Here is a 24,860-nt window from a genome sequence, read left to right on the forward strand (position 1 = left end):
CACACTGTTCTGTGAGCAAATAACTCAACAGTTACCGTGTGTTACTATTTCGTTATCACCATCATTATCGTCATGAAAGGTTACTTCTGCTGAAATTGTGCAAGATAAACATCAGTTTAGTGGAAGTAGGAGTCAGCCTCTGAACACTGTTGAATAATGTCTGCTGTGGCTCTGGAGGAAGTCCCAGAAAAATAACCCTCATGACATCATCTAAGCTGCAGATCTGTAGTGGACAGAAAGCCTGCATTGTGAACCGGGGGGTTGTGGAATTTTGTAAGATGTGGGCGCTTTCCGGGCAGGGAGACTCCAAGGATTTATATTGGTTGCATTATGGGAAATGTAGGACACATTGTTCCAGAGTAAATGGTGGGATATTGAGATAGTTGACAGCAAATGATAAATGACATTGAATCCTGTTTGAACTGTGACACATTTGATCTTTGTCAAGTTAAAATACATGTTTTCGGCTTGAGGAAGTTGCAGTTTGTTATGAATTGAATTAAGTATGAGAAAGACTGTAAGAAAGACTAAACACCCAACAGTTGTGTACGAGATGTCGTCTCGTTTAACGCCCACCAAAACCCTGCGTAGAGTCGCCAACGCATATCAGCTAGTTCATAGAACATACCAACTTTCCTTTCAGATAACTGCAGCTATTGATATGTGATTATCGGCCATGTTGGTGTCGGTGACGTATATTGAGTGAGACGATGTTGTTGCTATGATACTTGACTATCTTTGCCACAAAAAGACAAGTAATCTTTAAATTGACACACATCATGTTTCATGGCACAATTCAAACAGGTTTTAAAATGTATTTGTCTCTCTCCACTGACTACTAAACATTTTTTTTCCCAAGGTAAGTCCTAATGGGCACACAGGAGGGTTGGGGACTTCACCTCTCTATACTGCAATCAACAAAGCACCTCTTTAACCACTTTCACTGGACGACACTGATGGGTATAATTAAGCTATTTGGCTTTTGAAGGGTGCTGTTTCTTTAAAAAGCTGTCAGAATATGTGGATACTTACTGATTACAGTCTAGCTACCTGCCTTTTACTTGGACAGGCAGAGTTTGTTGGACAGTCAGAGCTGAGTAGAACAGCAAAGACTGAAAGGCTGGACATGATAAAACGTACCCTGCCCTCTCTCTTCCCTATAGACAGTCAGCCTTGGTGCCTCTGTGCTGCCGGCCCTGCTAGGACCTATAAACGTATAAACAATCTAATAAAAAAAGACAAGTTGAGCATCATTAGCTGTCTCCACCCTTCCCAAGTAAGCCGTCAAACCTTAAATCACATTTATGAACATAGGCGGATCCTCTGCAGCAAGTTGCCAAACTTCAAGTCTTTCATATTAAATGACCGCAGAAATTCATTAAAGGCTCTCACTCTGGTCTTCAAAAGCCAGCCAGCAAACTTTCCTACTGAGTGCAAAGAGAGAGTGTGAAGCAAACACAAGACGTTCACTCCCAGTCTTGATGCAACGGTAACTGATTTACCTGTTGGCTGATGTTGCGCAGTGATAATGAGCGCAGACCCATGACCCCTCAGTTGTGTGAGTCAGTAAAAGGTAGTTTCATTAGGCTCCGGCAGCCTCGGAGAAACAATGTACAACCTTTATTCAGCAGATGACCCCCTCTGCTCACTCCTCTTTTTGTGCACTCATGATTCATGTGGTGAGCTGCATCACCTTGGGAAAATCAAAAAGAGCAGGACTGAGCATTTGTGTGGAAGTGACTCGGAGCGGTTCCTGGAAAAGGTCAGTCATTTGTGTTGCTTGCTTTAAGAAGTAAGAGTCATTCACCTCTCACAACAAAAGTAGCAACACAAACACAAGTCATCTGTTAAATCCCCTTTAACATTTGTGTACATTATGTCTCTGAGAACAGTCCAGAGGGAGTTTGGCAGCTCTCTGTTAGACCATGGTGAACAATCTAAGGAAGGATCTTGAAATAGCGAGGCCTGTGGTCTATTTTCCTGTCAGGCCCCGACTTAATGGAACAGTGCGGACGTGTCATTAAAAGTGCCCCCCTGAGAAGGATCATGAATCATCTGAAGCTGGCAAGGGTGCATGACATGTATAATCACAGGACGAGCTATTGCCACTATTTGAAAAAGGGTATTTCTCACTTGCTCCTGTTGTCCCCTTGCCATACTAGTAGTTAAGGCATGCAAGCAGTTTTCCTTGGAACTACTTTCGGCTGGAGAAATAGTGTTTTTTGGGGGGGTTTCCTGTATATTTATTTCCACACTTAGATGAGTCTCACCAGCTCTCTGATCCAGTCAAAAAAAAAAGATTCAGAAAGGTGTAGTTCATTGCAGGGCGATGGCTTTTTATTTTTTATTTACTGATATTCATGTTTATGTCTACAATCTCCACTTCACATTCCAGTGTTATTCAGATCGTCTCAGATAAGACATTCTCCTTGGACACATCAAATGATATGGCCAATGTAAACAGATAAATTGTGTATATCAAACTACTATATCAAAGTCATTCCAGCAACGCTCACTACCCCACACTATATGCAAATAAATACCTAATGTGTATCGCTTGGACAAAAAGATTCAATGGTTTTACAAAAATAAAGATATTTCTTCGTGTATAACATTTGCCGAATTAACACAGAGGTCCAGACTGTTAAAAAAAATGTTGTAGACAGCATTTCAAATGTTTATAAAGTTGCTTACAACTCTACAACGACCAAATTGTGCGATTTCTTTAAGGGAGTCTGGGGACTTCCTCCACAGGCGTCAAAGCAGTCGTCTATACTCCATGCTGTTTACCATATTTGTAAAATGTGGCATATTTATTAACATTTTTCAATAAAATGTCTTCCTCTCATACATTTTTGTGTAAATGCTAAAACTTCAAAATGCCTGGACATAAGACACATTTCAGGCAAGATATGCAAGAGATGAATGTTGATACCAGGTCTGAAAATCCTCTCTGATTTAAGGGAAATATTCACAAACAGTCCTTCAGTCCTCAGAGTAAACAGAATAATTTGTGAATATTGTTAAAAAAAAAAAACTTGGATTCAGAGTCTCTACAGCTTTCAGACAAATATGCATCGAAGAAAAATGTCGACCTTCATGCTCTTGTAACAAAATCCTATGTTTTAAAAACCACATCCTGTATGTAATATATGCAGAGACATGAATACAGATACAGAAACTTGCACACAGTGCTCTGGGTGAGAGGACTGTAGCACGAAGCTAATCCCTCTTTCACACCCATCTGCTGACCAATGGGAATGTAAGGCCCTGGTTTTCCCTGTTGCATTGTGAGCCAGACAGTCACATCCAGCAGGCTCAGAGGGGCTCACGAGTCAATGACTGCACACAGACAGACAGACACGCTGGTAATGTGACTTGCGGGTGAAGTTACTGTCCTGTCATATGACCCAAGATTATTTTTTCCTTTTGTTAGATCTGTGCAAGTGCTTTTTCCAACGACACTCAAAGGAGGCGCAGACAGTGAAGAATGCAGTTTATTTGTAAATGTGAGCAAGACAGTGGAGGAGTTCATTTGGCAGCCGGCGGTTTGCAGATAAAGATATCAGCAGTGTGCAATGTGCTTCCTCGACATCCTTAAGGATGACGCGCTCATTCAAAACACACTCACACATTGACAAACATCATTTTTCTGTTCAGACAAATGAATAAAAAGCAGGAGTCAGGTTTGAGTTGTGATGTCAGGCTACATCAGGATCATGTAATCAGATTACAAAAAAAGTCATGACAATCAACCCCTTATCACATTATAGTTACATGTTCAGTAATAACTTGATCACGTTTTTGATTGTCTTTGAAACACTTAAACTTTCAAATTATGAAACTGTTTTTATGAACATTAACTTACTGAAGAGGTTCTTGTATATCAGAGGAAGTTACTCCACTCTGGTTGTCAGTTCTGTTAATGGTAACTTAAATGGCAACTCCACCAATCTGACACATTATGATGCATTTATATGTAAGAGTACTGCTGCATTTGAGTAAAAAGCAGTTTGAAGCCTTTTGTGGCTACAGAGGAAACTGCACGTAATCTGCCTTCCAGTAATGTCACTTGGCTAAACTGGACTATGGGTAATGCAGGCCCAACTATATACTACTTGTGTTTATATATGCAGTAAGGCTCCCCAAGACCTGTAAAGACGCTTTAATTAATGTGTAAAAGGTGTGTGGTTATTTCTTTTTCTTAATATTGAAAATGGAAGATGAACATTTTTACTAAGTTCTCTTCTTGTGCCACAAATGTACTCAAACAACCTCCCACGTGTTGAAGAGCACACACAGTTCACCTGGAGTTTGTGCCGGTACTGTTTTTATGTGATCAGACTTGGGTGTAGAGCTGTTGTCCATCAACTGAAGGGTTGTTGCTCGATTCGCAGCCACTGCTGTCTACTGTCAAAAGGGTCCTTGGGGGTGATACGAAGCCCATGTTGCATCAGTGTGTAGTGGTGCCTTCCATGGTAGCGCTTTCAGTGGCCGGTAACACTAGAAAAGTGCTATAGAACATTGTTAAATGCTAAATATGCTAAATAAATTGTATTTTAAAGAAACCCAGAAGTAATCAAATGAAAAGTAGTCAGATTAGTAGAAGTAATCTGACCGAACCCTGTACAACGTCTACAGCAGAACAACACGCTCTGATCTTTCCCGGGTTGAGATAAGTGCCATAGCTGCTTGCTGGCAATAAATTGGAGACAGACTTGTGGGAGAACGGTCCTTCGTCTACAGTAGTAACAAAAGGCAGATGGCAGATGTTAACAATTTACTTGAACTCAGTGCGAGGCATTGTCCTCAGCATTTGCACTATGAGCTAAAAACTTGATATCTTACATTTAAAATAATAACGGGACGACCACATTTAAGTGTTCTACCTAGCTTCAAGTGAGTTTTCTTTTTGACACCCGGCGTGTGACACACAACAAAGGCCTTGAGCAGGGCTGGAGGCTGGATTGTTGTGGGTTTTTAAAGGCACCAGGATGCCTCAGGATACTGTACCCCTGACGGACATAAAAGAAATGTTGACCGTGTCAGGAGAGCAAAAAGCAATTTCTTTGCAAGTCTTTGTAATTTCAACATTGGTGCTGAGAGTTACAAAGCACAAAAGATCTTTTTTAATGGCGGCAGGAAAAATAGCTGTGGTGTGTCAGTGAGGTTAAGGGAATGTTATTGTATGGCTGTTTGTCATTTTCTTCTCAGTTCAGACGACCGCTAAGAATTCTCAAGGCCGCTCTGAACACACGACAAATTTCTGACATGGCAGCAAACACGTTACTGCGCTATCTTTTCTTTGAGGGTAAAAGGTTCCTGTATGAGCCAAGGGGAAAAACAATGTATGAAACACATGTGGTGATTAGAAAAAAAGGCTTTAAACTGAATGTTGTTATATTTGACACTTGGACCTGATTTTTTCACCATCCTGTTTTCTTGTAGAATGGTGCTGCTTCAGTCTTCATCTTTGAAATCTCAATTCAAAGTTCTTAACTCAGACTTTCACTGAAGATAAAATAGGGCAAATTTATATCAAAAGTTACTACCAGTAGTTCCAATCGCCCTCTGATAAGTCAGTGAGGCAGTGTCTTGGCAAGGACTGACTTTTATAACATTAGTCAACTTGGGCACCAGGTGGCAGCAAAAGCTCACATATAACCTGCCTGTTGATTTGCAGGAATCTGTATAACATGACCAGCATAACAGTGATTGTATTCTGTATGTTGGATTCTTTGCTTGGTTATATACATCCTAAAACTATCAAAACCTGAAGGTTAAAACTTCATTTAAACACTGCCAGAGTTTACTCACAGTACAAGACATGCTCATATAGCTGAACAGCTGCAAACTTGGGTACAGTAAATGTGAAATCAAGACAGCATAATGTAATTAAGAAAATCTTTTCAGTTATAAATGGTGTAGTTAATGCTGCACTGTACCATATGGTACATATGTGTATATATATACCCCTTACAGCCGATTAAGAATAATCTATCCAACAAAGTAACAAACTATCTCCTCAAAAATGACCATGAATTTAAGTAAAGACCTCTCTGCCTCATTAAAAATGTCTGACTGCAGAGTATTGGATTATTAGACTGAAAAGTGTCCATACAATAAATGTCTGACCGTACACTCTGTAGGATTACATCAAAAGAGGTTAGCTAGGAGAGATTTGTGTCCTGTATATAAGTAAACTAGAGTATCTCTGCACAAATCTTTTGTCAATTCGCTCATCTAACTGACTGAGACTTGAACAATCAGTATCAAAAGAATACAAAATTAGCTGCAAAGTGTTGCACGGACACAAAGTCACCACACGATGGCAGAGTTTGTTCAAACTGACTTGTTTCTACTTCGGGATAGGTTCTGTCTTTATTCCACAGGGAGACCAGGAAAGGTTACTTTCAAAAGAAACTATAGCAAATTACGAAACTGGGGCCTGTTATATTCTTTTGCTTTGAGTCATAAATTATGCGCTTTTTCTTGTGTGAAGAACCCAGGGACTTCTCCAGTTGTTCTCAGAAAGATAATATCTGTGATCTTACTTTGATTTTGTCTCAAATGGCATAAAATGTTAAATAATATTAAACTAAGTAAACAGTAAATAGTAACTTTGGTTTTTGATTCAGCAGTTTACAGTTATATTTCACTGACACTACTGACAGCGTAAAACCAAGTTTATATTGTAAACAATTCTCTGGATGACTGTAATTAAAATGTACTATGTTGTTTTTTGTGTACTCAATAAACTGGTAACTCACAAACAAATCTCTGAAGACAAACATTAGCACGGAAGTACCAAAGATACAAATTGTATCTCATGGCTCAGACACAAATCAAGCAAATCAAAACTCACATTATAAAGTATTTATTGCAGGCAAACAATACCATAAATAATATTTACAAACTATAAAACAACATTCCTTTTTCTGGGCTCCAGGAATTCTCGATAAACAGTCTTTTAGTCTTGGATAAGGATGAATCCTCTCTGCAGTTGAGTTATGTCATCCCGACCGCTGCAAAATGTGTTGATATTTGAAGCTACATTCAGGAAATAAAACATATTCAGATTCACCGTATTCTCAGAATTTCTAATCATTTGATTTAAAAATTAAAATGTTGACTTTACCCACAGAAGGTGTTAAAAAAAAAGAAAAAGAAAAAGTTTCATTTATCTACACTTCCAGTTTCCCGCTGCACAGCTTTTCAGACTTCCTGACCACTTGCAGCTTCACTGCAGGGGGAATATAGTGTTTAATATTGGCATCCTGACGAGAGACACAAGTTCACAACAATGAAGATACAGGCTGTATATAGGTATGTAGTAAAGCAACTACCTCACCCATCTTCAGTGCATTTTACGTGATGATTATGCATCTCTGATAACCTACTTCAGATTTTTGGCCTGCAGTTTATGCATGGGGGATCAATTATTGTGTAAGAAATTATGCACACAGTTGATGAATTGTATCCGTCTTCAGAAAAGAACTCTAAAGAAAAATTCACAGCACACCATTTCCCTCTTGGCATTTAGTTTAAGCATTAAGGAGAGAAGTTTCTGAAAGAAATCAAAACAGGAAAACAGAGAACTCCCATGTCCAAAAACATCTCAATACTTCAAACAATTATCCAGCTGATTGTCCCCGTTTTCTAAATCAACCCTGACTGAAAAAAGTGTCAGAAGTGCAACTATGAACAGCTGTTTTTGTTAAAATGCTTGTTTGCAGTAAAATAAACTTTTGAACCTATTTGACGCTAGTTTCCTTTGCTTTTCAACATTCCAGCAAGTTGAGAGGGAATAGTACAGTATGCGCCTGTTGAGTCTCAAAGGTTCTCACTCTCACGTCATTGTTGTCGTTTCCTCTCTGATTCTCGACAAAAATGCTCAAAAGCTTCCTCCATCTCAGGCTCCATCTCATCTTCAGAGTCGTCGTATCTGTGAACACAATAAGACGAGCGACTGAGACAAACGTGTTTCTGATGTTTAAACAGTTTATGTAACTAATATCATAAATAATAATAACTTACAATGAGTGTGTGTATCTGACATTTACATGATGCAAGCGCACGCACGCACACACACACACACACTTTTCAGAGAGGGAGAGAGAGAGAACAGGAGCAAGCTAAGCCCTCTTTCACACCCAACTGCTGACTACACCGAATCTGAGGCCATGGTTGACCCTGTTGCATTGTGGGCCAGTCAAACACATTTGCTAAGCTCAGGGGCCCACGCGTCAGCTGTGGTCATGTGATCTGTGTGAAGGCGCCGTGCAGTCACATGATCAGATGTGCCAGCACGGTGGTACTGCTGATCTTTGATGGATTTGAATCTAAATAAAGCCATAAACTAGTCATGAATAATCAGGACAATAGAAAATCTGTATATAAAATAAATGGGATGTATTCCATGAATTTCTGTTGATGCCACCTGAGACCACTACGAAGCACATGGTGCTACTAAAATGGCTAATCCAGCTAATGTGATGGGACAGACATTGTAGTTGCCTTCCATACAACCAATGTAAAGAAACAACAGCTCAACAGGCTCAACAAGTGATGACTGTTTTTCATCTTTGATGGCATCCTTACCAACGAGCATCGACAAGTCCCACAGTAAAGTCGTTGTATGACCATTAACACTATGATAGATACTTACAACTCATTTCCATTTTCTCCATCAGCGTCACTGAAATAGTCCTGCCTGTCCAGGATCTCTTGGTATTTCTCAGCATATTCTGTAAAAGCAGAGAAGAAGCTGAATTTTTTTCATTTACAAAACAGATTCAATGACTTTGCTGAGAAGAGTAACCATGATGAGTCAAGCCAAGATGCCCATTTAAAACTGATCAACCTGCTTTTTTAATACAAATAACATATTCAAATCAAATAACTTTTTTTGTCACATTCAACAACAATAATGGACTCACAAACAAGTCTGTTTGTATCAACACTGAGACGATTTTGAATTTGAGCCTTGTCTTAAAAACAGTGAAGTTCCATATTAAACTGTTGACAGGATTTACATTAATGTAAATATCTAAACCTTTGCTGACACAGATGCAGTTCTTGTAATAATACAATCAGATGTCATAAGTTAGAAATAACAAAAATATAGAAAGAAGTCTTGTCACTTTAATAGGTCTCTAGCCCTTTTAGTTTTGTGCACAAACTATACCGAGACCACTTAACATTACTCCAGTGGTTTTAAGACCAGAGAATGATCTTGCATGTACCCATGGTTTGTGGTAGAGAGCGCACCATATTTTGCCCTCTTCAGATTGATCACAGACATGTTTTCATAGGCTCACCTGGGTCTGCTGCTGTGAAAGGAGTGCCATCTTCTGTGTAGAACGTTGGTTCATTCTGAGAGAAAAAAAAACAACAAATCCATGACAAACTGGACTACAGAAAAAAGAGAAATTAAATAAGAAACATGGGGAGTGCTGTGCAGTTGACACTCACCATGAAGTAGTTGGGATCGTTGTCTGGTGTGGCGTTGCTGGCTGCTGCAGCAGCACGAACTCTGCCCCAGTCACTAGATCTCAGCTCCACTAGTTTCAGAAGCATCTGTCTAACATCCCTGAGGACAGAACAACTCAGATCAGAAAGTTTTACCCTAAGCATGTCCGAGGGTGTAACTCGACTGCACTTCAGCGTTTGGCAAGTTTAAGGCAGACATTTGAATATTGTTACATATTGCTGATGCTTTGAGTGTGTGTGTGTGTGTGTGTGTGTTATAGAACTTAAACTCTTAGGCAAACATTGGTTTTATCTGAGTTGTTTATAAAATTTCTTAGAAAAACAGCATATTACATTACATTTTTAATGATGGATGGTTGTCTTTGACAGTGCCTCCAAGAAACACAAGATTGTTAGATGCAGCTATGTTGACAGACACCTCTGTGAATATCTCATCTCAGCATCTCAGATGCAGAAGCATGTTTCAGCTAATCTTAATCACAAGCGTGATTAGCAACTGCACAAAAAAAGAACATTTATTGATATACACACCTACTGCAGGTGGCATCCAGTAGAATAGTTTCTATTCTTTGGATTAGTTTTTCCATGTGGGGTTTTCCACTCTCTTTCCACGCGTCATCAAGGACAGAACCGGTCAGCTGTTAATTAAAAACACAAGCTCATTTCCTCCTTAAACAACGGAACTACCTAAAAATCGGTACATGTATCTAACAGAGATTTTAAACCTTAAGCAGTTTGACGGCGCAGATGAGATTTGCATCCACAGGATTGTTGAACAGACTGTTCATCAGATCATTCAGTGCTTGGAGGAGGATATCTGCTCGATTTGGATGTCCTTTTGCGCTCTTTACCTAAAAGAATAAATACAGGTTGGAATAAATATACACAAATTAACTGACTGATACAACGTAAAGGTTTAAGGCATGCAAAGTAGTTTTCTGTTGTTAGCAGTTCTTGATGAAACATCTAAAAAACATCATCTGAAATCTACAGCAAATACAAAGGTGGACAACTGCAGACCACTTGTGTTTGTTTCTATATGAAGGGACAACACATCCTGCAGAGTCTTTGCCTCAGTGCCATAAAAACTAACATGCTGGGCCCCAATAAGGTCACCAGGAAAAATGTATTTACGCAAATCAAGGAATGATAAATCATGCTGTGTCAAAGAGCAGGTTTTACCTCCAGGTTTAGATAAAGCTCTCCCAGAAAGAGCACATAGGAGTGGAGTTTCTTCTGAGTCTCTGCGTCTCCTCGCACAGCTACTTCCCTCTGTTCATACTCGATTCGACATCTGTGAAAAAAAAATCAATTCCTCCTAGTTATTCAGTTTGTAGCACAAAAACCTAATTTAATCAAAAAAGAATGTTTAAAAGTTAAGATGATTTTTGTCACAAGGTCTTGTCTGCTTCTCATATAAACACAAATTAAGTAACATAAAAACAGAAGCACGTCACCTCTTCAGGAGCAGCTGACGAAAGTTGCCACTTTGTGGGCTGATGGTGAGGTGATGAGACAGGTAGTTACAGAGCCTGGCACCTGTGTAAGCGAAGTTTGGAATGGCTGTAGACTGAAATGAAAAGAAAACTTAATACCCAACACAGTACTTTATACAGTTGTGGGTTCTGTCAGATCCATGCAAATATACTTATATCAAAATTTGTATATATCAATGCAAAAGCAAAACGAGGAGTGAATGTGTCTCTCTGTACCTGAGTGTAGATCAGTTCAACCAGTTCATTTAACAACTCTTCAGAATTAACCCAGGAATTGAACATGCCAGTTATGTATTCAATATCTGACTCAAAGGACCCTGGTGAGGAGCTCAGGTGGCCAAGGAACTCTGTGACCATATCAGCCAAGGTTGGTTCACTGTAATAGCCTTCGCTCTCATCATAAAAAGTGTTTTCCTGTACAAAAGACACAATACAAACATGAAACACAAATCCAAAGCACTTTGGTGTGCTCATGCAAAATATTTAGAGATAAAGGTATTTCAATAATTCTTCTTACCTCGTACTGGTTAATTCCAGAGGGGATAAACTCTGGGGCACTGGCTGAAAGCTTTGAGGACTTGACTATGGTGTCCACTTCATTACCCCTCCTAGAGGCAGACATACTGTTGGCATTTGCACTTTGTTGCGGTTTGCTCGGTCTCCTTAAATCTGAAAGAGGGGGAAGAAAGTGGTTATCGGTCTGTGTTATATGTGGCACTACTCATTCCACATGGGCAAATCCTCTTTTTCTTTAACTTTCTTTACACACATCATCTGCAGCTGGCACTGTAGTTTATAGCAAACATTACTCACACAGGAGATCATCTTGCTTTTCAGCTACATATTTTTGATGCATGTGGAATCTAAGACATAGTCAGCACATGCCAGACATCCCTGCATTGTGCTGCAATGCTTTGAGAGAATCGAAAAACTAATACTGACTGTTAGTTGAGTTCAAAAGGCACAGTACAACACAAAATAATATAATAACAATTTATTTTGAATTGCCCGACCCTGTCACAATGGCTTGCACACTGAACGCACCACAAATACAAGTTAAGTCGTATGTGTCTCAATACTACAGACTCCAAACTAAAAAACAACAGGAGACTACTTAAGATTCATGATTGTTTTTCATTAAAGAGGCTGTGTGTCCTGTCTGTGATGCAATCAAAATATCTGTTGTATAAGAAAATGTATGGTTAAAGTCATTCCAGGATATTTCATATTTTCAGGAATATTTTGTTAATTATCCAGATTGTATAACATAATGTAGCACTAACTATAATGCGTAAGTGACTTGGCTAATTTTGGTAAGACTGTTTTTCACTGGTTTTGACCATATTATGTGTTGTTACAGCACTGAAAAAAGTGTTTTTAGATAAAGATCACAAAAGGACTTCAAATCTTCCAGACACTGAGATATTTTATGAGCCAATTTTGCGGCCGATGCCCAGAATACGTTTTAATACACACGGCTACATCGTGAACTAACCTGGCTCACCACATACTGCTTAACCCCAGTTACTTAATCAGATTTGAAAGAGGGAACTCATTCTTCCTCTTTGCTCTGCGCTGCTAATTCCACCGCAACGATGTGTTTGCTCGAGTGAATAATAACTGCTCAAAGTCAAGACTTGGCTGGGTAAGACAGCCTTAACTGTGGCACCCAACTAGTCATCTCTGCGTCATCTGATCGGGAGCTTTATTTAGATGTTGCGTTATCTCATATGAAACAACAATCCAACAGGTGCATGTAGCTACGGCAACATGCTAACGTTGGCTTACATTAATGGTATTTAGCAGACTGCTAGCTAATGGCAGCGAATAGCCACCCCCTCCGCTTCTCAGAGTAACTATGTGCCAGAGGAAATGTTCTGGATACTGTTAAAATCAGACAAACACCGTTTGGGCCCTTGGTGGTTAGTTCACGATTCCATTAAAACGAATCTGAAACTAGCTGTTAGCAAACTTAGCTCAGTTTTTGCTAGCTAGCAAGCTAGCTGACAGCTCCTCACCTCCAGCAGCCATATCGTTGGCCGTACTAATGTTGTTCTCGGCAAAAGGCGGTAATGTTCGTGGTTGTCTCAGCGGCTCCCTTTGGTTGAAAAGCGCAGGTTTGGTGTCACCAGCCCCGGCGTTTCCCACCAGCCCGGGGTCCACTGGAAGATTGCGGGTCCTCCCTGCACCTGGAGCTCGGTCGAAATTTTCTTCCATGACTGCTGGTTCGTCAGCCGCGACTCTCAAAGCAGCATCAGAAAGGGGTTAGGATGTTGTTCACGGCGACAAATGCTTATTGCTTGTGTTTTCACAGCAAAACACGCCCTATCTCTCTTTCATGGCTTTTTCCTCTATCGGAGAGTATCACAGCATATACACAACTTTTTTTTTTTTTTTGGCAACTTCCTTTAACAAACTCGCTGCCACTGATTATCATGGATGTTTATCCATCGCGATGTTTGGTATCAAATAGAACCGGCTCCCTCTAGTGGCGCGGAGTGGAAGCGCAGTCACTAACACAGCAGCGCTCTGCCGGGAATGGTACAATTATCAAGATTATTTACCTGAGTAAATGCAAATGACACCACAATATAATAATGATTTGTATTGTATAATGTATTATGTATATTTTCTTCTTACTAAATTGAGGGTATTAGGTACTTTGGGAGAGCAGGTGAGTTCCTTCTAACTTTTTCTTTGATGTATAATAGCAAAACAAGTAAAGGGAGGGTCCACTGAGTGTTAGTACATTTTTAATAAAAGCAAAATCACCTACCAAAAACAAAAGAACAGACTGAATCAGTCCCCATTCAAAAAAAGGGGGCCATTTTGAAAGAATGAATTGTGTTTCAGACATGTGAAACAAAAGATTAAAGTTAAAGTAGCTTGACAGAAAGCATAATAAAATGAAAAGCATGTTACAAAGTATATTCCATTAACAAACATTGACATGCCCCAAAAAGAGTAGGAAGGAGTATACCCTTCTTTAATCCTACCCCTCTTCTCCACAACTCAGTAATTAATCATAATCAATTTACTTCCATTTTTGAGCTCATGTACCTTTGTACCTTTGTATGCTCCCATCTAACTATATACAATTTAATATACCATCTGTACAATTAATGATCACATATTATATATAAACATATTTATATACACTACCTATGTGTATATACATATGTTTATATTTTCCAACTTTTTCCAAGACTGGAATTTCAATCAACCGTGACTTTACTCCCACCTCTGTTACACCTCTGTTTAATTTGTCAATTACTTTATTTGATGCTTTATTTTTTTTGTTTTTGGCATCTCCTTTCCATCATTATTTGCCTCACCTCACATAATCTTGTAATTATGTCCACTGGTTTGTCCATGTAATATGTGTATTTACAGCTTTGTGAAATTAAAACATTTAAAAGTTAGAAAAAGGATAATAAATAAGAGGATCAATGCAATGATGAATAAATACTGAGGCAAATTGAATAAGAATAATCCATTTATTTCAGATTTTAGAAATGTATTAATGTCCACATTTATTTATTTAACATGTCATTTTTGGTTAATTTAATCACATTTTAATTCCCGTTTTTTATTTTGTCTGTTTCTGTCCTCCATAGACTTGACCTCCATGTCTTCACTGTAAACTACTGCCCTGTTTGTGGGTTCAGGCAGTGGTTGTCTGCACAACATGAACACATAATGATGGACCTGTGAGGGTATGTGTAGTCGAGTGGGTTAAATAAACCCTGTATCGATCTAAAATATTTGCCAAGGCACCAGGGGTTGTGTAATTACATGTAACTGATAGAGCAAACAACCGTTTATGCATCAGAGAGAAGACTCTGGACCTGTGCAACCCCTCAGAAGTGCCTCTCTCCCTGAGCTCACTCAGTAGCTGCCCACTACAAACATGTGTTGCACCAGACCTCTCAGTGTAAGTATTCATTAGTTGTTTTAGCCTCCAGTCATTTTCCACTTGGTTCCCAAAGCTGGATCACATTATGCCACAGAGAATTCCTGTGCCAGAAATGCGGAGACCCACTTTGATAAAAGATTGCTGCCCCTATTTTCTGTTATTGCTGTTCTTCCCCCCCCCCGCCCCCCCCAACCCATGCCAGTGTCTTGGAGGGAGTTCAAACATTCACAAGACTCGGGAATGCACAACATGACAAATGAGCAGGATTTTGTTGAGTGGGGGGGAGATCACGCGAGTACTCGTCACCACATATTTTGAATGCTAAAAATTGTAGTTCTTAGTTTTATCGAAATAAATCCCTGGTGATTTATCGGCTGCATCATTGGGTCATAGAGTGCAGTTAAAGAGGAATTAAGGAGAAATACAGTGTGATTGTATGTGGTCTAATATCATACCACAGACCAAATTAACCTTCTTGTTGTGCATTCTCTCTAAATCTAAATCATTTCAGTAATATTCATTCATGAATTTACCCCAGTAGCCCCTCAGCTGAACTATCAACTCCTAATCTTACTTCTATGGTAACATCTAAAGGTTTGTCCTCAGGCCACAGTTGTAAATCCGGCCTCAGAAGTGCAACAGCCACACCACATTGCACAATCACTTGGGAGAGCCGAGAAAATGTCAGAGACAGTCATGAAACAGGATTCCATATGTTGCCCTGACCGTCATGGTGGATCTTACTGCAGCAGTATAAATCATTTGTCGCGGTGATTCCTTTAAACGACTATTATTGGGCAATATACTGTTGCCTCAAGGTAAACGCTCTCCTGTGTGGATTCCTGTAGCTTAGATCGCTTTTGTTTTTTATTGGATGAATATGGGAGACCGTCTCTCACCGTCCCGTCTTCATCTCCCCTCCCGATTTTTCATGCCTTCGCTGAGATGGATGTTCAGAGAGGCGGGATAAGAGAACATGAGGTCCGGAAGCCTGTGGTGTTAATGTTCTCCCTGTGGTCTTTTGATCTGGCATCAGGGCAGCTGCCATTGATTAGTGTGTTTGTAGATGATTACTGAGGGAAGTGGGTGGTCAGACTCAGGTCACATCACTCCCTCGCTCTCTCATTCACATTTTTGCATCCACACACACACACACACACACACACACACACACACACACACACACACACACACACACACACACACATCCAAGAACCCTCCAGAACCACTGGCACCATTGATGCAGTTGGAGATGTTATGCCATATTTTTGCTTGTATTACCAGCAGGTGCTTTAAGCAGCTGTCTTTACTACCCGAGCCCTGCTGCAATCGCGCGGAATGCTGCAGCTCCTCAGTAATGGGGTGATATTAGGAAATGATGTCACCATCTACAGGCCGTGCAATGGGAGGGCCCATTTTGTTGTGGTCTGTCTGTCTGTATGTTTCCCGTTTGTTTGGGAACCAATCATTAGTGGAATGGTTGCCACATGGAATATCTGGCGAGGCATTAATAGTTGCCTTTTGTCCCTTCCTACCTCAGAGAGCCCGATAAGAACCGGCTCATGACCTGAACGCTCACTGCGAGTTTTTCTCGCTAGTTGCAAAGAAAAGGTTTCTAGTGTATGGAGGAAGAAAGACGGCCGCATTGCAGAGGAGGAAATGGTATTTTATTTTTTCACATAATAGAGTTCCTATAAAAAGCAAAGAATGCAAAGGAATGCTTGCCTTGTAAGTGTTCCCCTCCAGTTAAATATTTCACAAAATAAATAAATCATTACAATACAGTCAAAACACAGTGGTTAAGTATCAAACATTTGCTTTAAATGTGTTGTGTCTTCTATTAATGAATGCGTTTGTGATAAACCGACCGATCATTTCCCTCATCCTTTTTTTCCAATTTCCTATCCCTCACCCCTTTCTCTTGCAGATTATCTGGTGCCTCTCAGGAGAATACGGATTATAAATAACGTCTCGAGATATTTCTGCATCTAGCTAGGACAGTATCTTCTGTGTCGTCCACATTACACACATACTCTAGTTGCAAACTGTTTGGCACAGAAAAAAACAAAACAAAAACAACAACGGATAAATATTGCATCCCGTGCCACGGAAAACACAGATATCACCTTCCTCCCACCAAATAAAGTACATGATCTCAGTCAGAATCAGGAGCAGTGACCATATTTTTTTTTGTTGTGTAACAGTGTTAGTGCCTTGTTTCCAATTGAGAGATTTCTCAGTGAATGTCTTTGTTTTACAGCTTTTTTTTTTTTTCTTTCAGTATTGAAAACCTCTCTGTCCAGTGCTGCGTGTCCTCCCTCTCCAGTCCAAGCTCTCCAGTTCACACCACAATTGGAAGGAAGTGGGTGGCTGTGTTCTTCCTGCGGGTTTTCTTCCCTCTCAGCGGCTTCCCGTGGACGTTCAGACCCACAAACATCTGCCGCTTCTTGTTCTTCCACTCCGCTGACGCGTACGTGTTGTAGCCGTTCTCCTCGATGCGCTCCTTCAGGGTGCAGTCGACACCAAACTCTCTCTGGAAAAACAGTAGGTATCATGTTTCAGTGTTACAACCCCGGCATGTGAGGTTAAGGCAAAACACAGATCATTTGCTTGTGCAAACCCATTGTGGTTGCACATTGTGCCTTGTTTATTTACTACTCCTTAATCTACACTGCGTGGTTTGCTTTTGTGTGCCTGCGCAGGAACTAGTGTGCAGTTTGAAAAATTGCACACTTCTCTCGGAGGTTCACGCGTGTGCACAGAATCGACTCAGCAGTTAGATAAGTAAAGATAAGGACCGGTCTTTGATAAGGACAGAAGAATCTCACTCTATCTATGTCTGTGGAGCGTCCAGATTGACCCCTGACCCGGATACTAACCGCTCCGTACAGCTCTCCCTTCCTGCTGATGGCCAGATAGAAGTTGCTGTTCAGCCCTTTGATGGCGACCACTCCCACGTCCACCGATGTGATTTCCAGAATACCTGAGGATTCACAAAAAAACACGCTCACATCAACTTGTGTCAACATTTAGATGTCATCTGTGGAACTGGAATGATTTTCCCAGTATGTGTTTCTTCACAGTTTGTGCTGAACAGACAGAGAAAACCAACTTTTTACGTTTTTTTTTTCTATAGACAGAGGAAGTAAAGGAGATAAAATGTTGTCCTTGTTAGATAAGAGTATAGAGTGATGAGTCCCGCTGCAGCAACTGACTTGAGAGGACAAATCCATACGTCCTTACAGCCAGTAACTTATGCACAACAACATGTTGCATGCACATTTCGGGGCTTTTACACGTGGGAACACACAGCGTGGTAATTCTATGTAAGGTCACGTTTATTCTTCGAGCACATTCATCATTTCAGTGATATTATAAAGTTGCTTTACAGCCTACACCTGTGTAACAGATTCCAGCTGCGCAGCCCATTTAGTTTGAAAAGTAATGGGTGGATACCGCAGAGATTCTCAGGTTGTTTATGTTCTGTTTGGCATTTGGATTTCCAAGTCCCTATACAAGTAATTCAGGTTTCTCGTAGGCTATTAGAGGAGCTAATTTATACCCCAGTTAACAAGGGCATGCTTTTGCCGCAGACAGCTGTGGTTATTTGTGTGGTCTCAGTATCAGAGGTCAGAGAGATATAACTTCCTAAAGTGTCCTTTGACCACAGAACCCACTTGTCTCGACTTATGCTGGTGTGTGTGTGTGTGCGCGCGCGTGCGTGTATGTGTGTGTGAGTGAACCTCCCCTGGTTCTCATGGCATGTTTGATTTCATGCCTCCCTCCCCGACTTCCTTTCCCCACTTCCTGTGAGCTGTCGTTATTTTATCCCGATAAGCACACATATGTGTCCTCGCGCGCTCACACACACACACACTCAGACGCACACTTCAGCATGGGGGTGTGAACTCCAGAGAGTCGACGACGTGCTTTGATCAGGTCAGCGGCCCCTCCTCAGTCTCTGGACTGTTTGTGTGGCAGCCTGCTCCCCTGTCAGACCCACTCTCCGGTGGCTGGGGGGCCTCTGAGGCTGCCGGCCTCGTACATGAGTGGACAGTGGAGGATGCAGGTGTGCCCCCCAAAGAACAATCCCTCTCTCAAAAAATACAGCGGCCTCTCTCCTCGTCCGTGAGGTCTTGACTGTATCAGTTTCTAGTTCAAACAGTGGCACCTCGGGGCAGTGAGGTCTGAAGCGGCAAGGCGGTGGTGGGGACTGTGACACAACGGCCATTGAAGATCTGAGAGGAGCTGGTTTCTGTATGGGATCGGGTGTCGGGTATGGAGTGAGAATGTAAGACAATCTATGGCAGTCTCTGGCTGCTCTGTAAACATGGGAGGGATGAAAGGAAGGAGAACAGAGGAGGACAGAGGAGCCATGACAGTGAGACTGGGGGTGGAGTGAGGATTAGTAAGGCTGTAATGATCACTGATCAAAGTCAGCCACCGGAGGCAGGGGCGAGACAGGTTGTATATGTACACACAGGCACACACACACTAATGCACGTGGATACGCACACATGGTTAATATCGCAGCAGGTGACTGTGCACTTGCACACTCGACCTGGCTGTGAAGCTAGAAAATCCCATTCACCGTTCACTCTGCTCAGTGCTGGTGGAGAGTCATTCATTTATGGGAAAAATGCAATAAAATGCAATAAGAGAAATAATCTTCATTAATCTTCATCCAGATTACAACATTTAGCCCTAAATGTGACAACGATGCTTTGTGTGGGGTAAATTTCACAAACCACACGTGTAAAAACGTAGCCTAAGCGCACCCGCCAGCCTCAGCTGTTTATGTGGGGCAGACAGCAGTTTTTTCTTTTGCATGCTGGTTGCTTTTTCCTAATGTGTGGCTTATTTGATACGCTCTGTTTGGAGTTACAACAGTAAATGGTGCGTTGGTTGTGGAATGGAGGCACACAATGCCAGTGAGAATTAAAAGGCGGTTTTTCCACAGTGGGATGCCAAAAACCATGTGCTTTGCAGCTTGTTTTGTTATTCTTTGCCCCCCTTTTTTAAAAAACAAACAAAAAAAAAGAATGCATAAAAATACTCAAATAGGGCAGATAAAGTAGAAATCTGGGGTTTTGATTGGTGCCATTCCCACCCAGAAAAAGTGTGGCGTAAATCAGGATATATAGTAATAACACTTGATAAGGACCACAGTGAGTGTATTTACACAGAAGGGATATCCATCCTCTTCCCCACCTCCAAGAAGAGCTATATATCTTTCTCCATAAGAGCACCATCTGTTTTTACCCCCACGCATAAGGTCACTGCTTTGATTAAAGGAGATGAATGTGCACAAAGACACACACTTACACACACACACACACATTTACATACACTGCATGCGCACAGTTTCTTGAGCTGTGTCCAGAAGTGTCTCGCACACACATGGCCTGGACCCTACAGCACAGAAAACGCAACTGGTGGCCCAACGCAAACACACGACCCTGAGGGGCTCGCCCGTCACAGCCGAGGGTGATTAGCCAAAACTCTCAGCTTTTGCTCAAGTGTTATTCAGCAATATTTCACGGGGTCGACCAGAGCTGCCTGTCGTCGATGAATTTGAGGGGACCTCAGCCGTGAATCGTAGATGGTTTAATTACACGCTTGGGCCGTGCAGATAGCTACTTAGCTGACTTTAACATAATCTCCCTCCCTTTCTCCCTGCCTCTCTGTAACCTCAGCACAGGCTCCCAGCGGGTTGGAAAGCCATGTGGGACAGTTTTGCGCTGGCATCCCCATAAATCTGTGGGAGGCTGGATACTGGCTCTTTAACAGACAGTGAGTCGGGTCCTCGCAGGGCCACAGGCAGCACCCAAAAAACCAAAACCTCCACATCCCCACACACCTCTAAGACAAAGAGTGATAAAGATACGAGTTCATCTGAATGCGGCGTGTCTTCTGGTTCGGGAAAAACGCAAGCCGTGTTCAACTCATTGACAAAAAAAAAAACTTGATATTTTGTCACTTCAAGGGACCTGCGAGGGTCTACAAAGGACGTCAGCCCTGGGATCATGTCTAGCCCCAGGGGCCAGAGCAAAGACTGAAGCTGCTGTTGTGTAGTATCCTTTACCGTGAGAACCTGATACGAGGGCACATAATCCACACACAGTGTCCCTAGACCCCCTCAGGATACAGCTTTTTGATGGCACCACCATTGATACTGAAGACGCACTGCTTTGATGTGGCCACAATGATGTTCAACCATGTCATTCATGAACTTGCACCTCTCCAGAGAGTCCCCCCGCGCTCCCTTTCACCTCTCTCTCTCTCTCTCTCTCTCTCTCTCTCTCTCTCTCTCTCTCCCCCCGATGCGCAATCTGCACTAACTCAAAGCGACTTCTGAAAGAGGCAACACGCTCCTGAAAAATGAGGAGTTGTGGGTCAATAAAAAGAAACGACAGAGGGGTAAATCATCTTCCAAACACGCATAAAGTCCTGGGTGAATTCGCACACCACCAATGTTTTGATAAACCGAGTCAGACTTCCTCACGCCACTCCAGTTTTTACAACTTAAAAGAAACCACCAACAAAAGCAGCAGTAAAGCCATCACGGTGTAATACAGTCAGTAAATAAAGTTGCCTCTGTCATGACCTTGTCAAAACAAACATCTCCCCTGATATTCTGCCTCCCCATGCCATTTCCCCCTAAGTCACTTTGATTGAATGTGTGGTTTAGCTCTCCCAAGAGGAACATTAAAAGGTTCCATATACACTCGCAGGGAGAAAAAGAGCATTTGAGAAGGAGAGCGATTGGATGTGTGTGTGTGTGTGTGTGTGTGTGTGTGTGTGGGTAATAAGCGAGCACATGTGTCCTCGGCGGCTGCTATATGATCACACACCCACTGGAGCATGTGAGTGCCCGCTGGCTGATAGGCACACACACGTAGCTCGGTGGGAATGCTGGGAGAGACTAATGAGAATGCCATTTAACCGACTGATATGCCGAAACATACAACATGTAATCACTTTAAAGACGTGTTTCTCTGAGTGAGCACGTCAAACTGCTTTAAACAAATGTCTGATCTGTGACTGAGGGCATGTAATTTGCCCGACGCTGGCTGGCAGGCGGGCAATCTGAGTGGGAGAGTGAGAGAGACACACGGGAGAGGCCGACGGAGCCCTGAGAGCATCAGGGAGGCTGACAGCCGTGTCGTCCACCCCCTCCCCAAAAGCCCCGTTTCTTCTGTGCTCGTTATCAGCGCTGTTTACCCTGGGCTGTGAAGACCGCCTGATAATGGCCGGGTTATCTGCCCCTGCTCCTTTTTAAGCCATCTGAGAGCTACCATCATTGTGCTGAGTGTTTGGACAGGAGAGATATCAGTGGGATGTCTGGTTTAAAACAAAAAAGACGACTCTGAGCAGGGGCCGTTTCACCCACACTACCAGTACCAATTGGCGGGCTCGCAGCCTCTGGAAAATAACGCAAAAAAGTTTCTTTTTATTTGTATTCAATGTTTTCACTAAGTTATATATAATATAATATAATATGATATAATAATTTTTATATAAATAAACTTTTTTGCGGTAGGACAAGATTTTTTTCTCAAAGAATGAACACTGCTTTCTGGTGTGTGTAAAACATTAATGCCTCAAAATCCAAAAAGGTCGGAGCTCAGAAGACTTGTTTTTACACACGTCGGCACTTTAAAAGGTTCAAACTGACTCACACGTTTGAGCTCAGATGAGTCTAAGTTTTGCTGCCCCCCCCCCGACACCCACAGAGATTCCCGCTCTTTTATCTACCTCTGTATATTAGGGAGTTACTTACTGAGGGGGTCATCCTTGCTCTTGGTTCCATTGACCTTTCCATTCCTATCGATCCTTAGGAAAAACTTCTGGAAAGAGAACAGCTTCCTCCTCCGTATGTCCCCCTGGAGATGATTGTAGCTGCGCACATGCCTACCCTGCGGTCCCCCTGCAGTCCGACCCAGGGGGCCCCCGGTGGCCCTGGGCCTAGAGACGAGCTCGGTCTCAGAAGTGTTCAGTGGAGCCCTGAGAGTTCGTGGGTTGGCGAGCCTCAGTCTGTCTCTGCGGAGCTGATGGCAAGCCGCCCCGGGTAGTGAGACCGAGAAAACCAGCAGGGCGACCAGGAGAGGCAAAGTCAGGGAGGGAAGCAGTGTTGATGACCTTCGTCTGGACCTGGGCCCAGAACTAGAACAAGCCCCTAACCCAGCCCTGGAGCAGGACGAGGCAGAGGCAGCCTTACTCCCTCCAGCAGCCCATCTGATCATGGTAGTGTGCTGTGTGGAGGACTAGAGGCAGCCTCAGAGCCTGGGACATGCTGCTGGGGGCGAGGAGAGGCTGGGAGGGCAGGGAGGGGAGCCCTCCACAGTCCAGACTGATCGATACGGTCCTGCTGTAGAGTCCAGATGATTCAGCACCTGTATGAAACTGTTGGATTTCCTTCTGAATTATTCTCGATTGTTCAACAGGTCCCTGTGTTTCACGCTGATATTCCACTGAGGTCACTTCTCCACTGTGGAAACGTTCTCGGCTGATGATCAGAAAGTCTGCAGGCTGTTTTGGAAAATGTATAAAGTCTGGATGAACCGAGATTACGTAAAAAACCAGTACACTAATTACTGCGTGTGTGTTCCAGTAACAAACCTGTTTTTCCACTCTTTTTCCTTCCGCTTTCCAATTCTTTCTAAATTGTTTGTGAAATTTTGACTATTATTCTTGGCCGCTCCAGTGAAACCCTTGTATTTCCAGGCAGTTGCTCAGTTGAAAGAAAAAGGAAAAGAGAGAGAAGACAGAAAAAAGTCCAAAAAAAAATGTAAAGTTCACTGATAACCAGGTGGAAAATGTTCCATGTGAAAAAACTCCTTAAGCTCCAAAAGAAACGGTGCACTGCACAATCTACCTGTCCGATAGCTGCTACACCCAACATGTGCAGGAAAGCATTTTCAGTTCTCCCTCTGAGGAGAATCAGCAGGACTCAGGACTTAAAGAGGAACGTCGGTCAGTCCAGGCGCATGTCAGATAATCCATCTGTCTTGTGTTCGCTCGCCTCGCTCTCTCCTCTTTCTCTCTCTACCCCCAAATGACTCCACCTTCATACAGCAGGTAACGGTCCGGGGAGGTCTTTCTCTCTCATTCTCTCTCTCCGTCTGAGGGTTGAGTCAGAGCTGCCTCCTCTCTGTTCGCTCCTTGATATGAGGATTCCTGGTGTGACCTCCTCACCTGATCACAGAAAATGACTGTGTGTTGTGTGTGGCTGTGTAACTCTGTTAGTTATTTGATCCCTCCCTCCCTCGCTCAACTTCCCCTCTCACATATGGGAGCAAGTACTGCTCTGCGTGTGTGTGTGTTTATGTGTGTGTGTGCGTGTGTGTGTGTGTGTGTGCGTGCCTACATTCAAGCAAATATGAGAGTGGGTGATAGCAGGGTTTATCTGAGCCGATGCAGCAGGGCAGGAAGAGGCAGTCTGGTGGTATTGGATCGGTCCCTGCGGCCGCAGATTGTGCTGATGATTGCTTTATTGGTTAATCAAAGAGTGCTCTTGCTTCTTCTGTGCGCGGCTGCAGCATGTCACGGTCATTTCTGCTATCCTGTGCAAACACGTGCCTGCAGGGCTGAGCGCGAAAGGGGAAAAGTGACACAAACTGAAATGCACCCACTTGTTACTCATTAGGATGTGATGATCCTGACACGCGGCCGTCCTTCTCCATCGCTCATCATATAAGGTTACCGTTGCCGGTTCCAGTCTGGATGCAGGCTTATCGCGGCCATCTTGCTAAGGCCTCTCTCTTTCCCTCTTTATCATGGTGCGTTATCTCTCCCGCAGTGCTGTAATGCAATGAAGCTCTCCGGTTTCACTAGCCAGACCTCCGCCTTCCTCTGTGACTCAGGTGTCTGAGTGGCCCTCGGCCAATGAGACTGTCTTCCGTGAACCATGCATCATTTGCTCCTCAAGGCAAGGCAGGCCACAGGATGGACGA

The 24,860-nt window shown here is 42.4% G+C and overlaps 2 protein-coding genes and 1 long non-coding RNA gene across 3 annotated transcripts; 1 reads left to right on the plus strand and 2 right to left on the minus strand.

The window, feature by feature from the left end:
• Positions 1 to 6,861: 6,861 nt before the first annotated feature.
• paip1 (poly(A) binding protein interacting protein 1) lies at positions 6,862 to 13,432 on the minus strand. The gene is made up of 11 exons (XM_037099130.1): positions 13,007 to 13,432; positions 11,506 to 11,657; positions 11,205 to 11,402; positions 10,950 to 11,062; positions 10,675 to 10,786; positions 10,218 to 10,343; positions 10,024 to 10,130; positions 9,475 to 9,592; positions 9,321 to 9,375; positions 8,669 to 8,747; positions 6,862 to 7,945 (listed from the first exon to the last, which is right to left on the minus strand). Exons 1-11 carry the CDS (start codon positions 13,203 to 13,205, stop codon positions 7,855 to 7,857), a joined length of 1,350 nt encoding a protein of 449 aa, XP_036955025.1. The 5' UTR covers positions 13,206 to 13,432; the 3' UTR covers positions 6,862 to 7,854.
• LOC119020054 lies at positions 12,487 to 17,290 on the plus strand. Its single transcript, XR_005075221.1, has 4 exons — positions 12,487 to 12,633; positions 14,606 to 14,704; positions 14,821 to 14,922; positions 17,186 to 17,290. It is a non-coding gene; the product is annotated as an uncharacterized LOC119020054 (long non-coding RNA).
• Positions 16,558 to 23,183, minus strand: fgf10b (fibroblast growth factor 10b). Its single transcript, XM_037099131.1, has 3 exons — positions 22,688 to 23,183; positions 17,784 to 17,887; positions 16,558 to 17,437 (listed from the first exon to the last, which is right to left on the minus strand). The coding sequence occupies exons 1-3, from the start codon at positions 23,148 to 23,150 to the stop codon at positions 17,246 to 17,248; spliced, it is 759 nt and encodes a 252-aa protein (XP_036955026.1). The 5' UTR covers positions 23,151 to 23,183; the 3' UTR covers positions 16,558 to 17,245.
• Between the last annotated feature and the right edge of the window lie 1,677 nt (positions 23,184 to 24,860).

This window comes from Acanthopagrus latus, chromosome 5 (genome assembly GCF_904848185.1).
Source record: "Acanthopagrus latus isolate v.2019 chromosome 5, fAcaLat1.1, whole genome shotgun sequence".
Taxonomy (NCBI): Eukaryota; Metazoa; Chordata; class Actinopteri; order Spariformes; family Sparidae; genus Acanthopagrus; species Acanthopagrus latus.

What these genes read in the sequence shown, in the direction of transcription:
- paip1 (XM_037099130.1), bottom strand. Translation starts at nt 13,205, where the DNA reads ATGGAAGAAAATTTCGACCGAGCTCCAGGTGCAGGGAGGACCCGCAAT. An exon ending in CAACGATATGGCTGCTGGAG is followed by an intron (nt 11,658 to 13,006) that starts GTGAGGAGCTGT and finishes CCCCTCTTTCAG; the next exon opens with ATTTAAGGAGACCGAGCAAA. An exon ending in CGTCAGCTGCTCCTGAAGAG is followed by an intron (nt 10,787 to 10,949) that starts GTGACGTGCTTC and finishes TTTTTTTCACAG; the next exon opens with ATGTCGAATCGAGTATGAAC.
- fgf10b (XM_037099131.1), bottom strand. Translation starts at nt 23,150, where the DNA reads ATGATCAGATGGGCTGCTGGAGGGAGTAAGGCTGCCTCTGCCTCGTCC. An exon ending in GAGCAAGGATGACCCCCTCA is followed by an intron (nt 17,888 to 22,687) that starts GTAAGTAACTCC and finishes GTGAATCCTCAG; the next exon opens with GTATTCTGGAAATCACATCG. An exon ending in AGGGAGAGCTGTACGGAGCG is followed by an intron (nt 17,438 to 17,783) that starts GTTAGTATCCGG and finishes CTGTTTTTCCAG; the next exon opens with AGAGAGTTTGGTGTCGACTG.